We start from the raw sequence: 14,359 nt of genomic DNA on the forward strand, positions 1-14,359 counted from the left end.
TCCCTTAGTCTCTGCTGTACAAAACTACACCATGTACACTGTCAGCATATACACGATTTGTACTTAAAGCCATATTGATTTTTTAACGAATTTAGTTCATTTTTTTCAAACCTTATTTTACTTTGCATGTTTGTTATATTTAGTTCATTTTTTTTCAAACCATATTTTACTTTGCATGTTTGTTATATGAACATGTCTGAACTTACACTTCTGTTATCATTGGAATCAACCAAATTTGTTGTGTTTGTAGGACAACACAGCAAGTTTTAATTAATGTTGTTATTTCTGACATTAAATAATCCCCAAAAGAGCTCCATTAGCTCAGTCAAATTATGAAATCACCCAACACTAATTGCAACAGAATCCATTTCACATGTCCATTGTCCATCTAACAAAAGCTCACACAAAAACATCACTTAAAAGTCCCGGAAAATCCAAGTAGGAACAGTGACTAATTTGCATAAATACAAAATGGCCACATATGTAAGGGTAAAATTTCAAAGTTGGTCAAATCTTGTTAAAGACCATACCAATGTATTCCTCTCATTTCAGAAAAAGTATAGTTTGACCTATCTCCAATGTACAGCTCTTGAATTATAGGGGGAAATGTCAAAATTTGGATACCACAGGGTACCAAAATGGAAAACACTCTCATTTTGTTATTAATTTGAAACTTTTGGCAAAGACTAACTAAATTAAAATTTAACCAAAATTGTATATTATGACTTTAAGTCACAATGAATTTGAATATTAAAATTGCCCTACGAAACGGTCTTAAAATCATCCTAAATATTATAGAAGGTTATATCAAAAATCTACTGAATTAAGAATTTCATTTGAATGAACACTGTAAGACGTAAGAAATCCAACTCACTCCTGATTGATTGGACACAGCAGATAGGCCTCCTTTATTTAAAAAAAAAATGTTTGAACTTCGTTGTCAGGCCAAATAAATAACCCAATGCTTTTGAAAACAATTTTAGCAACATGTTTAAGTAGTCTAGATATTGAAGTAGTAGTATCACATTTCCTTCCTTATAATTTTGAACTACAATGACCTAATTTCAATGCAGTCTGTCCAATTGCTCATAATTTCAAGGGTGTGATTCAGAGCTTGTGAAATATCCTGTAGTAGTAGAAAATCCTAAAAAACAGTATGAAATTAGGCTAAAATACCTCAAAACAGGCTGAAAATCAACAAAATTGCATAAATTTGGGCCACAAAAAATCTTGTAGAATCACGCCTTGTAACTTTCAAAACAGCAACAATGTCAAAATGGTCCACTTTTTGTGACATATTTTTAAGGTTGACAATAAGAAGTATGACATTGAAGTAATCAGGTGACCCTGCTTTATGAACAAATAGACTCTTTCAAGTTTTTTAAAACTTGCAAAAAAAAAAAATTCAGACAACTGCTACATTAATATGTTTAGAATGGTGACACTGTTAATCTTAAGTGTTTGATGACAAAACATTTTAACAGAAATGTTTTTGTGGCTCAACAATAATATTAGTTGGAAACATTTTGTGGCAACTTACAAAAAATATTGCTAAATTATCATTTGCAACCTAACATAAAACCATCTATCAATCAAACTTGAGCAGGGTTTACAAGTGTCGGGATGATGACTTGCTGAACGTGGCGGTATAAGCGGGCACCTTATTGTTAATTTTGCACCTTCAAACATACAAACCATCTCAAAAGTTAGGTCTCTATGAGTAGAAAACTTTCTTTCCCGAAAGGCACCATGTCAACAATGCCTAGAAAAGTTGGGTTTTACTTTGTAAAAGTACACAATTTGTCGCCATTTTCTGCTAGTGCTATTCCTTTTCTCTGATCGGTACCAGATAAATCGGCCTTCCTTTTGCGCTATCAACCAATCAAGGATCGTAGGGAAGTTGATTGACAGTGACCTCAGATGTGATTTAGTCTTTTTATCTCAGTCTTTCATTATAGCAACCTTTGTGATTGACAAAGCAGACATGCTAACTAGAGATCATCAATTTGTTGAAATACCACTTCCTGTTTTCTGGGATTGGTATTGAGGGTGCCCTTCTGTTCCATTACTTGGTCTATGCATCAGAGGATGTCAGACCCAGACCAATAATTTTATAGTGGCCATTGCACCAATCTTTTTTTCTTTCTTTTCTTGAATTCTCTTTCCTTTTGTGTGGGTGTGTGGGGGTGTGTGTGCATGCATAAAATGTGCAAAACAAGAATACATTTCTGTTCCTATACCTATAAACTTGGGATATGCTTGTGAACGGGAATATCCCAGGTTTACTTACTTAGCTAATGGGGCTATACTACTATTACTACTCAAATAGCATTAGTTAGACATAGACGGGTGAGATCCCCTATTGCAGAATAAGACCATATACATGGCATTTGATTCCGTACCATCTAACTGGGGATACACACATGATTTTTTTTCAGCAAAGTGGGGATATATCCACACATGCAATGCAACATAGCATAAGCTCATTTGGAATAGTCCCAGTTTGATAGCTAAACATCCATATCCCCGATTCACACGTACGTTTTACGAGTAGGTGTATGAGGTGGGGGTGTGTTTGCATGGGAGCTGTGGAGAGGGGATGATATCCATATCAAAACCTTTAGTAACATTTCAGAATCAGTGAATTCACGGCAGACTTGGCCATTCAAAACGCAACAGAAAACTGGCTAAAAATGACCAAATTTTTCTTTAAATCGCCGTCAATTTCGAACTAGTGAACTCAGAATTCTATACCCACGTTTATATTACCTTGAGATATTCTTTAACCCTAAAATTATTTTTTTTGAAGCTGTAGGTGCTTCCATAAACCCGCCTGAATTTTTATTTATTCCATCTTTTCACTCATTTTGTTCCTTTCCCTGCGTGAGATCAAGTTTTTCTGGGTTTTCCTGTCAAACCTGCCCTGTTCCAACAGTCGCTCTACGAAATAGCGCCACGTTATTAAAAATGTTCTCGGGTTAATCGACTGTATAGACATTTTCCCTAATGGTCATCTAAAAATGGTTATGATAGACCTGAATTTAGTCTCGCCAAGCATACAAAAAACTATGGGTACCCCTAATCAGAAGTCAATTCTAGTCCCTTCGATAACTCGCTGGGTCTGCCAGTCTTAGTCACAGCCTATATGGCACAGCATAATTCGCATTACGTGAAATACGACCAAGCGTAGACTTTGCGTACACTATACGATCAATTTTTAGCATGACTCCACACAGCTCGCGTTCATCAAGGTCACTATTGCTTTTCATTGTGTAGTGAATATTATTTTGGGTAAAAAACATGTTACTTTTCACATAGAAAGGTTTTGATATGTACTGCAGTCATGAGTCCACAATTTAGCACAAGATCAACAGTCCTAAACTGGTATCTTAGCCTTCTTAAAAATAGGAAGTCCAGATGAATAGAACTAATATTTTGTTTACTCTAAGTTACAAAATGATAATATCAAATTCAATTCTTACTTTGTGAGTTGACTCCAGTAGTTTGATTGCAATCCCATACTGAGACCATGCATCTTGTACATTGGATGCCACCGACACATCATTGTCACCAAGGATCAGTTGTACAAGACTGTGGATAGCTTTGCTGTAAAAAATCAAACAAGTTTATAAAATTACTTTGTGAGTTGACTCCAGTAGTTTGATTGCAATCCCATACTGAGACCATGCATCTTGTACATTGGATCCGACCGACACATCATTGTCACCAAGGATCAGTTGTACAAGACTGTGGATAGCTTTGCTGTAAAAAATCAAACAAGTTTATAAATTTACTTTGTGAGTTGACTCCAGTAGTTTGATTGCAATCCCATACTGAGACCATGCATCTTGTACATTGGATGCCACCGACACATCATTGTCACCAAGGATCAGTTGTACAAGACTGTGGATAGCTTTGCTGTAAAAAATCAAACAAGTTCATAAAATTACTTTGTGAGTTGACTCCAGTAGTTTGATTGCAATCCCATACTGAGACCATGCATCTTGTACATTGGATGCCACCGACACATCATTGTCACCAAGGATCAGTTGTACAAGACTGTGGATAGCTTTGCTGTAAAAAATCAAAGCAAGTTCATAAAATTATTTTGTGAGTTGACTCCAGTAGTTTGATTGCAATCCCATACTGAGACCATGCATCTTGTACATTGGATGCCACCGACACATCATTGTCACCAAGGATCAGTTGTACAAGACTGTGGATAGCTTTGCTGTAAAAAATCAAACAAGTTCATAAAATTATTGACTCAGTATTAATTTGATAACTGGCCAATGGCATAGCATCATAGGAACATATGGGGCATAAGACGCCCAACCACCATCAAAGTGAAAATTTTGAAAAGGCCCATTGAAAATTGTCCAAAAAAAATTGGTGCTCCCCAATCAAATAACTGACACTATGCTAGTATCCCATATGAGACCGTGTATCTTACTCATTGGACGCTACAGATATAGCGGACAAAGTTGTGTAAAAACGTCTTGACAGCAAGGATCAGTAGTACAAAACTGAGTAGGTTTGCCATAAAAATCAAGCAAGTTCATATATTAAATGTTCATGTGACACACATTCTCCACAGCGAATATTTTATACTTAAGTTTATACTTAATTTACTTATATCTATTAATTTCCCAGTTCGCAGGCTTTTTAGATATAACAGCCGGGTAAAAGGAAAGATCAGAGTGCGTAGATACATTTTTAACATGGCTGTCGTACTGTCATCTTTGTCTAAAAATGTTGCATGAAAATCTAAACTAAAGCAGCTACAATCAACAAAATTAATGTTAGCACACTTGCAACATTATAAACGTCAATTGCATCCTCTTCCCTCCAATATAATGTTGATCAATGCCATATCGGCAACAGACTAGTAAGAGACATTAAAAGATGGGGATGGGGAAGTGTGGCATAAAGGGGGAGTGTCTGCTTCAAATACATGGCAGACTTGAGTACTGGGATGAGTGGTTGTGATATGATGGTCATTTGAAACTGAACATGCAAGTGACTGTGCCAAACTATTAATTTTGTTGATTGTATATGGTATGACCGTATTTAGACAAAACAAGTGTGCTCACCAGATCTGAAACACGCTATTTTTTACATGCCTTATGGACACAAAACATAAATTCACTAGGATCCACAACATGCTCATCTATCAGCACAGTTCTCTAAACCCAAATGTACATTTTTTGAATGACCTTTGAAAATATGGGTACAAAAACTCATACTCTGCAACTTGAGGTCAAATTTTGCACTATGATTGTTTAATTGAGGTTATTGAACTATGTCACTGGGATGAGGCCATTGGGATCCAAGTGATTGACATACCTGCATTTGTTGACATCAATGTCAGTATGCTGAAGATGTTTCTGTATAGAAGCATGCAATGCTCTTTTACTCAATCCTGTATGCTGAGCAGGGGGCTCCATAGACAAGGCTGGAAAATAATCACCCAAACTTGTGTCATTATTTTAGAAAATACTTTAATGAAGGCTAACTCCTTGTTCTAAACCGTAGCTCAGTGGCGTAACCAGTGGGGTGGCCGGGGGCAAGCTGCCCCCGGACACAAAAAAACTGGGAAGAAGTTCAAAAAATTGGGAAGGGAAAAGGGGAAGGAGAGAAAAGAGGGAAGAAAAAGGGAAGGAGAAGAGAAAAAGGGAAAAAGAGGGAAGAAGAGAAAGGGAAAGAAGAAAAGAAAAGAAAGAGGGAAAAAAGGGAAGGAGAAGAGAAAAGGGAAAGAAAGAGGAATTTGAAATTTGTACTCTGAAACACTGATTTTTAGCTTCTAATATGCCAAAACCAGGAGCTTCAGGGGCTCCGCCCCTTGACCCCGTCGGGCTTTGCCCTGGACCCCACTAGGGCCCCCAAGGTGGGCCCCTGGACCCCACCTGTTTTACGCTTCGCAGCAAGCCGCTTGCGACTTTTGGTCAACAATTGGGAAATTTTTCAATCTTGCCCCCCCCGGAAGGTCAGGTCTGGTTACGCCCCTGCCGTAGCTTTTTCAATTTGGCTAGTTATCAACAAAAGTTTGTTTGGCTTATAATAGGCCAAAAAATAAGACTCATAACACTGTGTATTGACATAGAATGGCATGCATGCCAGTTGTGCGTTGTGTAATATGCGACTGGTGCACGCTTATGTGATTTTTCGCGAGCATAAGTTGGTACTTTATTGACGTGCGTAATAATAAAAACCTAACAATGTTTGCCTATTATAAGCTAAACAAACTTTAGAGTCAAGCCTGTGTAGCTTTATCACTATTTGGCAAAGAGGGCCACTTTTTGGCAATTCAGACCAAATGTTCCCCCCCCCCCCTCAATTTTCAAGATAGATTGACGCCACTGGCTTTGGATGAAGAAAAGCACAAGCTATCTCATTTTACCCATGAAACCAAAATGTTATACATGTATTTCTGTTCATACTATCCTGAATTTCATCTTGGCAAGATAGTGACGTCAAGGCTTAGAGACAGTTGTGTGTTGCGCACATCTATGCGGCCTCTTAAAACATAATGCATATATACTCCAGCGTTTTGAGCAAACTTGCAAGATTTGAACTGAGCTGCACTCAATGACTAGGACACTGACTCACCAAGATGAAAAATAGTATACTGGTGCCTATAGGACCAGTGTTGGCCCTCATTTCAGCTATCCTCCTTTGAAGCTGCATGCCCTTGCAATTTGAGGTTGTTACATCTGAGGGGAAACTGTACCAATTCTACAACTAACCTGCCAAAGTGTCCAGGGCTTAATCTTTGTATTTAGATGATTAGCTAATGCTTAATTCATCACAACTTCTATATAGCCTATTTGGCTTCCTTGAGCCAGTAACGTCAGTGCAGTAGGCGCAGTATTAAAAACTGGGGTGTTTACATCAAATTACATGCACAATCACAGGTGGCGCATCAGTACTTTGGCGAAGTAAGTGCACAGAGTACTGACATCGCTGCATCAATAAGGAAGCCGGAATAATTCTGGAATACCCTGCGTAAAAGTATAATCCTAACCCTAATCCTAACCCACCCTAATTATAACCCTAACTCTAATCCTAACCCACCCTAATTATAACCCCAATCCTAACCCTAAAACACAGGGTGCACAGGGTATACCATAATTATACCAGGAAGCCAAATGGACCATAGATCTTTGTTGTAACCAAGTTTAGCTAACACTTCATACTTGTACAGAGGCAAAATGGGGAGTATAAACTGATCTTAAACTGACCTGCCAGAGTGTCCAAAGTCTTGATCTCTGTATTCGGATTAGCTAATGCTTGATTCATCACAGCTTCTAGTTCCTTGTTGTGACCGAGTTTAGCCAAGGCTTCATACTCATATAGAAGCAACAAGACTGGAGATGGGTCATTGGTGCTGCCAATATCTGATACAAGTTAAAATTAGTTGTGGATTATATGTAACAAGATCTGGTCAAATCAATGTACCGTATTCGTGCCATTAACCACCCAGGGCGCTTAATAAAATCATTTTGGTTGGGCACTAATTTTTTACATTGTTTAGACCAACAAGATGTAAAAAAGACCCAAAATATTTATTTATCATCATCAGTGTATCATAAGTTTCAGACCATGATTCAGATTTGCATGGGCAGTTAATAAACTAATATCAGTTTGCTTGTTGCAAAGTCACTGGGTGGGTGCTTATACGGTTAATGGAACAAATACGGTAGGTGATTTCTAAAAAAAAATTTCCCATTCTACTATTATTGTATAATCACAAGCTTTTTAAATGCTAGAATCCATAAATTGCTTGGTTGCGATGTTGTGGACATTAGAAATGCCTGCTTTTGTATGTTTTCTAATGTTTTTGTTCTTTTTCGTCATAATACCTTTCTTTGTGGTCTCTTGTAGTTGTTTCAGTACTTCCTTGCATGATCTGGCATGCTCCAATGCTTGCTGCCAGGCTTGTTTCTGAATCAAAAGAAGAAGAATAAATATGTATACATGACATATGAAGCTCCGTAGGACATGCATGACTTCCTATTAAGTAGGCCAATGACAGAACCGTAACTAGGGGGGAATGATAGAGGTTTTTTATGCCTTTTTTTGTCAAGGGTCCAAATTTTAGAAAAAAAGGACCACTTTTTCAAAATTAGGTTTTTAAATTGTTTTAAACAGGATATATTTTGGGGGTTGGTTTTGGTAAAAACGTTTTAATAGCATTAAATGTCAGGCTATATACAGGTCACAAAAACATTTTAAAAACATTTTGTATGAACGTACACTATAACATTTTAAAAATATTTGTCAAAGTTTTCCACCTTGAAAGTTGTCTCCCCCTCCCCCCCCTATTTCTCACTCTTAAAAAAACCTGGCTACGCTACCGGCCCGCATGCACCAACACACAAAAGTAAATAGTGTATAATACCTTGTCATCAAATTCTGGTTGTTCTCTGGCGATCTCCAATGCTGCCGCTGCTGCCATTAGGAGACACGTTTTCTGCCGCACAAGACTGTTCTCATCCATATCACACAGGCTACTGAACTGATTGTCAGGAATGAAAATACATAAAAAGATTATAATATTTCATCGGGCGATGCTGCGATGTTTTAAAAGCATCGCACCGTGCTGCGATGTGGAGTAAGAATCAAACTTAAGCCAAGTATTTTTTTCAAAACAAGATTTGAGGACTGTAGTCACTTCAAATCATTCCAAAGTCACATGGATGGAATACAGAGAACATTCCAAAACCATGTGACTTGGGGACTTGAGATGAGCTTGGTATTTATTCCAAGCTATTCGCCAGTGAAGTGGTTACATAACTCCCTGGTAAATGGATCACACACCTTTTGACATTGGTAGTACACATCATCAACTTTGTATTGCGATCATTTTGATCATCGGGTGCAGAACTCAAAAGTGTGATTTAGTTGACATAGTGATAATCTGATTACACGTAACACTTCGCTGGCAAATTATGTGAAAAGAAACACATGTAGCAGCTGACAAGTGCATCCTTTTGATATGGATGTACACATGGATTGGATAGACCTAGCAGAGTAGTCAGTACCCCTGTCCAGGCAAGTGACGTAATCCTATTTTGCAAAAGTAAATTCCTTTAATAGCAGAATGAAAATGATCTGCATGCTTAATTTGAACAGTTAGGAAAAGATACTGTCTTACCTTTGCACACAAAGTGAAGAACTGCTCAGTACAACTGCTCACTTTGGAGTTCTCCAATGCTAAATTCCAGGCTAAGAGTAAAACAATAAAATACTTCAGAAATCATAATAGTGTATTCCTTTTATATATTTACTTGGAACAACTTAGCGTTACACTTAAAATAATGGTGTATCTCAGATGTTCTATATTTATAATATATCAGCAGTGGTGGCGCCAGTTAAAGCTCAAAATTATGAAAATTTCTACTTGGTGCGGCATTTTGCACAAGATCAGTTGATTTTTACCCCCACCCCCCCCCCAATTCTCTTTGCCCCCAATGCCCACCCCGGAAAAAATCCTGGCGCTGACACTGTCTATCTGGCTACACGACTGGGTCTAACAATACATTTATTCTCTAAATCATGGATGATACCAATTGTTTATGGAAGTCTTTCCCTCTATGAAGATAGTAGAGTAGTAGACTTACCAATTTTCATAAACCAGAGTGCTTCGTGTCTGATGTTGATTCCATGGTTATCATATTCCTTCTTAAGGAGCTCATTTTCCTTTGAGTGTAACTTTGTTAGAAGCTGCAAGGCTGGAACAACAAAAATCAATATCACATCTTAAAAGCTACTCTTGAGTCTTTAGTCAGTCAACATTAATGGGTCAATTTTCTGGACATGTGACCAATGCGTATCATTCTTAGTCAGTGGGAGTGGTCTAGTTCGTAGACACATTTCTGATTGGACAATCGCATGATTTTGGGTGCCGTCTATCAGGCCGCAGACGACCCCACGTCATCATGCGTCTTGATAATCCGTAACACGCGTGTAGAGGTGCGCGTATGTATCGCGCTGGATGCGTAGATTAGTGCGGAATACGCGAACGCGCTTGCAGTACGCGCAACAGAATACGTAAAGTTGTAAACAAGTTTCGTTCATTTTATAATGAGGGGAGTTTTTATGACGGTAACTTAGTTTTTGCTTTAAAAAACTTGTTTACAGCTATTAAAATAATATTTAACTGACTAAGAATGAGAATAAGCGATAGGAATTTTTATTTTGCCTATCCTCTACCTATGATAGGCGACACAGGCAGGTCCAATATTTTTTATCGTAGTGGATACCGCTGCGCGGCATCCACTACTCAAAATATTGGACCTGCCTGTCGCCTATCACACGATAGAGGATAGGCAAAAAAAATTCCTATCGCTTATTCTCTAAATGTGAGTGTAACCTCGAGTCTGATCCCTGACCCCCGGCGGTGATCTCGCTATTCAAGTCTTAGTAATTTTGAATTGGAATAGTATTCTTGGCCGCAATTTTGAGTGAATTTGTGCATTGCAAATTTATTGAATACTATGCAAGCTTAATTTCTTCACAATATCATCAAAACGTAATTCCAAAAATATTTATCTACGGAAACCATAATATTATTAACTTGCGACAAATAACTTATTTTGCATCAAAGGAGGAATTCTTCCTATTCAAATACATTGGAAGACCACCCGCTGTGCTCGGGGTCACATTCCATAATGCTAATATGTCTGCGCCCATGGTTGTCACATGTTCTGAAAATGTTCCTGTGAAAATTTACCTATTAATTTTGACTGTTAGTTTGATTCAACTTTATGTATATTAGTTAGATTAGATATTGATAACATAATGCCCATATTATATATCTGTCGCAGCGAATTACTGCATAAGTTTTAGATTTTCTTTCAAAGCCAGTGTTGGTTCAGTGGTTCTCGAGACAGCTCTTGATAGTTTGAGAAAATATCTCGAGACTTTTTATCATGTTTATATTTGAAGTGGTATATGGCTAGCACACTGCACAATGAGCAATCAGCTAAAAGCAGGTAGCGATCTTGTTCAGTCAAGGCTAGCAATATTGCTACAAAGTTGTCTTGAAATCAACTGGAATTGATGCTACGTGCTAGCATCTTCTATTTGATATATTGGCAATTAGCTTTTCTGATCCAGCAAAGAAAATAATTCATGACAAATGTTCCCGGGGGTACTCAGTACAAATGACCATACGGGGGCGTGCATAAACATGGGTAGCATTTTCAGCCTTCTGGTATATCAATGACCCCTTTTTCAAAGCCTATTTTGGTATATGAATGGGTCCTTTTTTCAAAATTTTCTCAATTTTTTCGGAAAACAGCTCAATTTTTCCTTAATCTAGCCAAAATTGTCAAAATTTTCCCAAAATTTTGGGAAAATTTGTAAAAACTAAGACAATTTTTGGTAAATTTGACCGAAAATTTTGATTTTTGGTATATCAATGGGTCCAAATTCCTTGAAAAATTGGTATATTTATGGGCCTACTTCCAAAATCTCAGCGGCACGTCCCTACCAAAACCAAACTTGAGTACCCCCGGGCAAATGTTATGCTTCTTGCAATTAACTGTGTATGATATGGGCATTGTACAAAAGAAACAAGTATCATTGAACACCAAACCGAGAACATAATTATAAAACAAAGAAAAGGTCAAAGTGAAAACAAACATACAATACATTATGTGACCCGATCTGATGCTCTAAAAACCAATGCCAGCAACATTAAAAATTGACATACCACAGCTACTTCATTGCTCATTAAATAAGCTTTGCATTTCTGAAAACACCACCCTCATGAGTACGACCTGCTGATTGGTTACAAGACGACTATTATGATTTATTGAGCCAATCAACAGCATGGTAAAAAATGTGGTAGGACTGAAAGGTATTAAGCTTAAATATTTAAAAGCTGTCTTTTAATTGGTCACTGAGATGAATTAATTGTGTATTTAACCAATCAGAAATGATGTAAGAGAGGTAGTAGATCTCAGAGGGTTAATCCTACATGTACCACACTTTGTTGTGAAGTGATTTGATATAATATTTTAAAGTACGTTTTCTTGTGTCTTCTATTGTTTTTCTGGCTCTAGCTTATTTGGCCTTTTCAAATGTCTGACATTGGTTAGAGTAGATCAGATCGTGTTCTAATTGATTTCATGTTGATTTAATTTTTCCCTCGATAACAAATTCAAGAATAACATTAACAACATTTTGACCCTTTAAAACACAATAGAGAATGTCTCCTTCCAACAAATGCAATAAAATAATGAGCACAAAGGCAGGGTTCGGTTTTTGCCGGCAAAAACCTGTTTTTGCCATTGCCAGTGGCAAAAACTGGCAAAAACTGTTTTTGCCAGTTTTTGCCCGGTTTAAACCGGCAAAAACTCTCATATAGTCACTCAAATATTAAAAGGTAACACAGAAAGCTCATAAACAATAGCACACAACTTTAATGAATCAGTCAACATATTTTTTGTCTCATCAAGTCCTTAAAATGAAAAAGTTTTGAATTTGGTATATGCCACATTTCGGTTAAAGTCATAATGTACGATCTTATAATATGAATTTGGTTAATTTTTTTCAAACCTGATTTTTTTGCATATTTGTAATGTTTACACATGTCACAACTTGCACCTAAATGGAATCAGCCGAATTTGTTTTGTTTGTAGGTAAACAGAGCAAAGTTCGACATAAAGTCATAATTATGACTTTATGTCCGCCCATAGAACTGCGTGTTAAACGGCCAAAATAACAAGCAGTGTTTCTTTCACATTACCTTGTTATTTCAGCTCAAAATGGACAGAAACCATTCCCGATCATTATTACTAGTTTTATTTCAGCATTTTGAGTATAAAATGACAAATTTAAAATTTGAAGGAAATCGTACATTAAGCCTTTAAATGCACTTGAGCAATGAAAACACATGCCTTTAATTTCTTAATATGTTACTTATAATTACAAAATCTGGCCTTGTTACACTCAGGAAATTATTTTTGTAACTTAATAATTTGTTTTGAGATGAAAAAAATGAAATATAAATCACTTTTTTGGTTTTTGCCATTTTTGCCGGTGGTTTTAACCGCGGTTAAAACCATGGTTTTTTCCACCTGTGGCAAAAATCTGCGAACCCTGCACAAAGGCAAGGAAATGGGACTGATTCCCCGAATCAAAATAAATTTGAGTTTCAAAAGTCTAAAGAAAACAAGACTAAAAGGTGAGTCAGGAACATAAATAGGCTGAGCTATTTGATAGTCCAGCAAAAAGTAACTGGAAGAAATTAACACAAACAGAGAAATCAAGAATTGCCAAAAAGTCATTGTAATTTGTGATACCTGTTCCAAGATAAGACAACATAGCACTTGTGTCATTCCTATAATAAACAATCAGAGAAGTTATTGATATGTTATTTGGTATTATCACAGATTATGTATCAACAGTCAAAGTCCCCTTGTATGCTGTGAATTCTCACATATTCATGACGGCCGATCATTCGATCATTGCATGCCTTCGTGTATTTGCCTTTGCGTTTACGCGAATGACTGCAAAAATATGTGGTATGTGTGTAGTAGTTTTGCCTGTCGCATTTCATGGAACAATCGGCCCTCATTATCAGGTGATGCTGAGACTTTGACTGCTGCGTCCATATCTTTCGTCCATGGGTATTATAATATATTTGCAGAATTCAGCAGTGAAGCTTTGGATGGTCACACAATCTGCCAAAGTATGCAACAGTATTGAGCTTAACAGAAGAGTCTGTTTCACCCTATTTCACAGTGAAATACTGTTACCAGTTAGCTTAGGCTATTTCATAAAAGGCAACATCTATAATACCCACAAGACCAAATGGGCACTGACATTACAGCTTCCAGAAAGGAAGTCTGAAAAAGTGATCTTTAGCACAGTGAATGGGCTTCTTGTACATTTCAAAGCATACATTACCAGATTTTGCCGCAGCAAAATTGTTCACAAATTTGTAGTGTTTATCCCTGTTATATTGTAAGAAAAGTTCTCATCAGAGTCACCGAATGTACAGTAATTTAGCTACATAATTAGTAACTTTGATGATATCTGAAAAGGTCCTATACTATGATCAGCTCGTATAGGAGAAAATTATTTGAATTTTGTTACTCTGCTAGTCAATAAAGTCCCAATTTACGCCCGCGTTAATTCACAAAAGTGCACGTCGGTCACGCAATACGCAAAGCACAGTTCGCGTAGGTGCTGCGACCAGCTGTATGTACGCCATTCTATAACTATCTACAATGTTATGAGTCCCGCTTATTACGAGCTGATTGCAGAGCTGTGTTGTAGCATATCAACTGATCTTGGTATGGCTATGATGGAGGCACCCATGGGTCAAGTGGAGATTTTATACATT

General features: G+C 37.2%; 1 protein-coding gene and 1 long non-coding RNA gene across 2 annotated transcripts in view; both read right to left on the reverse strand.

Moving 5' to 3' along the window:
* The window catches only part of LOC140140349 (uncharacterized), a 56,696-nt gene extending 53,144 nt beyond the window's left edge, over nt 1-3,552 (reverse strand). The window contains exon 1 of the long non-coding RNA XR_011857263.1: nt 3,483-3,552. This is a non-coding gene — a long non-coding RNA (uncharacterized lncRNA). The remainder of the gene's footprint in view (nt 1-3,482) is intronic.
* A 15-nt stretch (nt 3,553-3,567) lies between these two features.
* Nucleotides 3,568-11,660, reverse strand: LOC140141614 (testis-expressed protein 11-like). Its single transcript, XM_072163526.1, has 10 exons — nt 11,654-11,660; nt 9,624-9,734; nt 9,158-9,228; nt 8,402-8,518; nt 7,863-7,944; nt 7,242-7,397; nt 5,347-5,455; nt 4,148-4,231; nt 3,795-3,918; nt 3,568-3,606 (listed from the first exon to the last, which is right to left on the reverse strand). Exons 1-10 carry the CDS (start codon nt 11,658-11,660, stop codon nt 3,568-3,570), a joined length of 900 nt encoding a protein of 299 aa, XP_072019627.1.
* Between the last annotated feature and the right edge of the window lie 2,699 nt (nt 11,661-14,359).

This window comes from Amphiura filiformis, chromosome 19 (assembly GCF_039555335.1).
Source record: "Amphiura filiformis chromosome 19, Afil_fr2py, whole genome shotgun sequence".
NCBI classification, from domain to species: Eukaryota; Metazoa; Echinodermata; class Ophiuroidea; order Amphilepidida; family Amphiuridae; genus Amphiura; species Amphiura filiformis.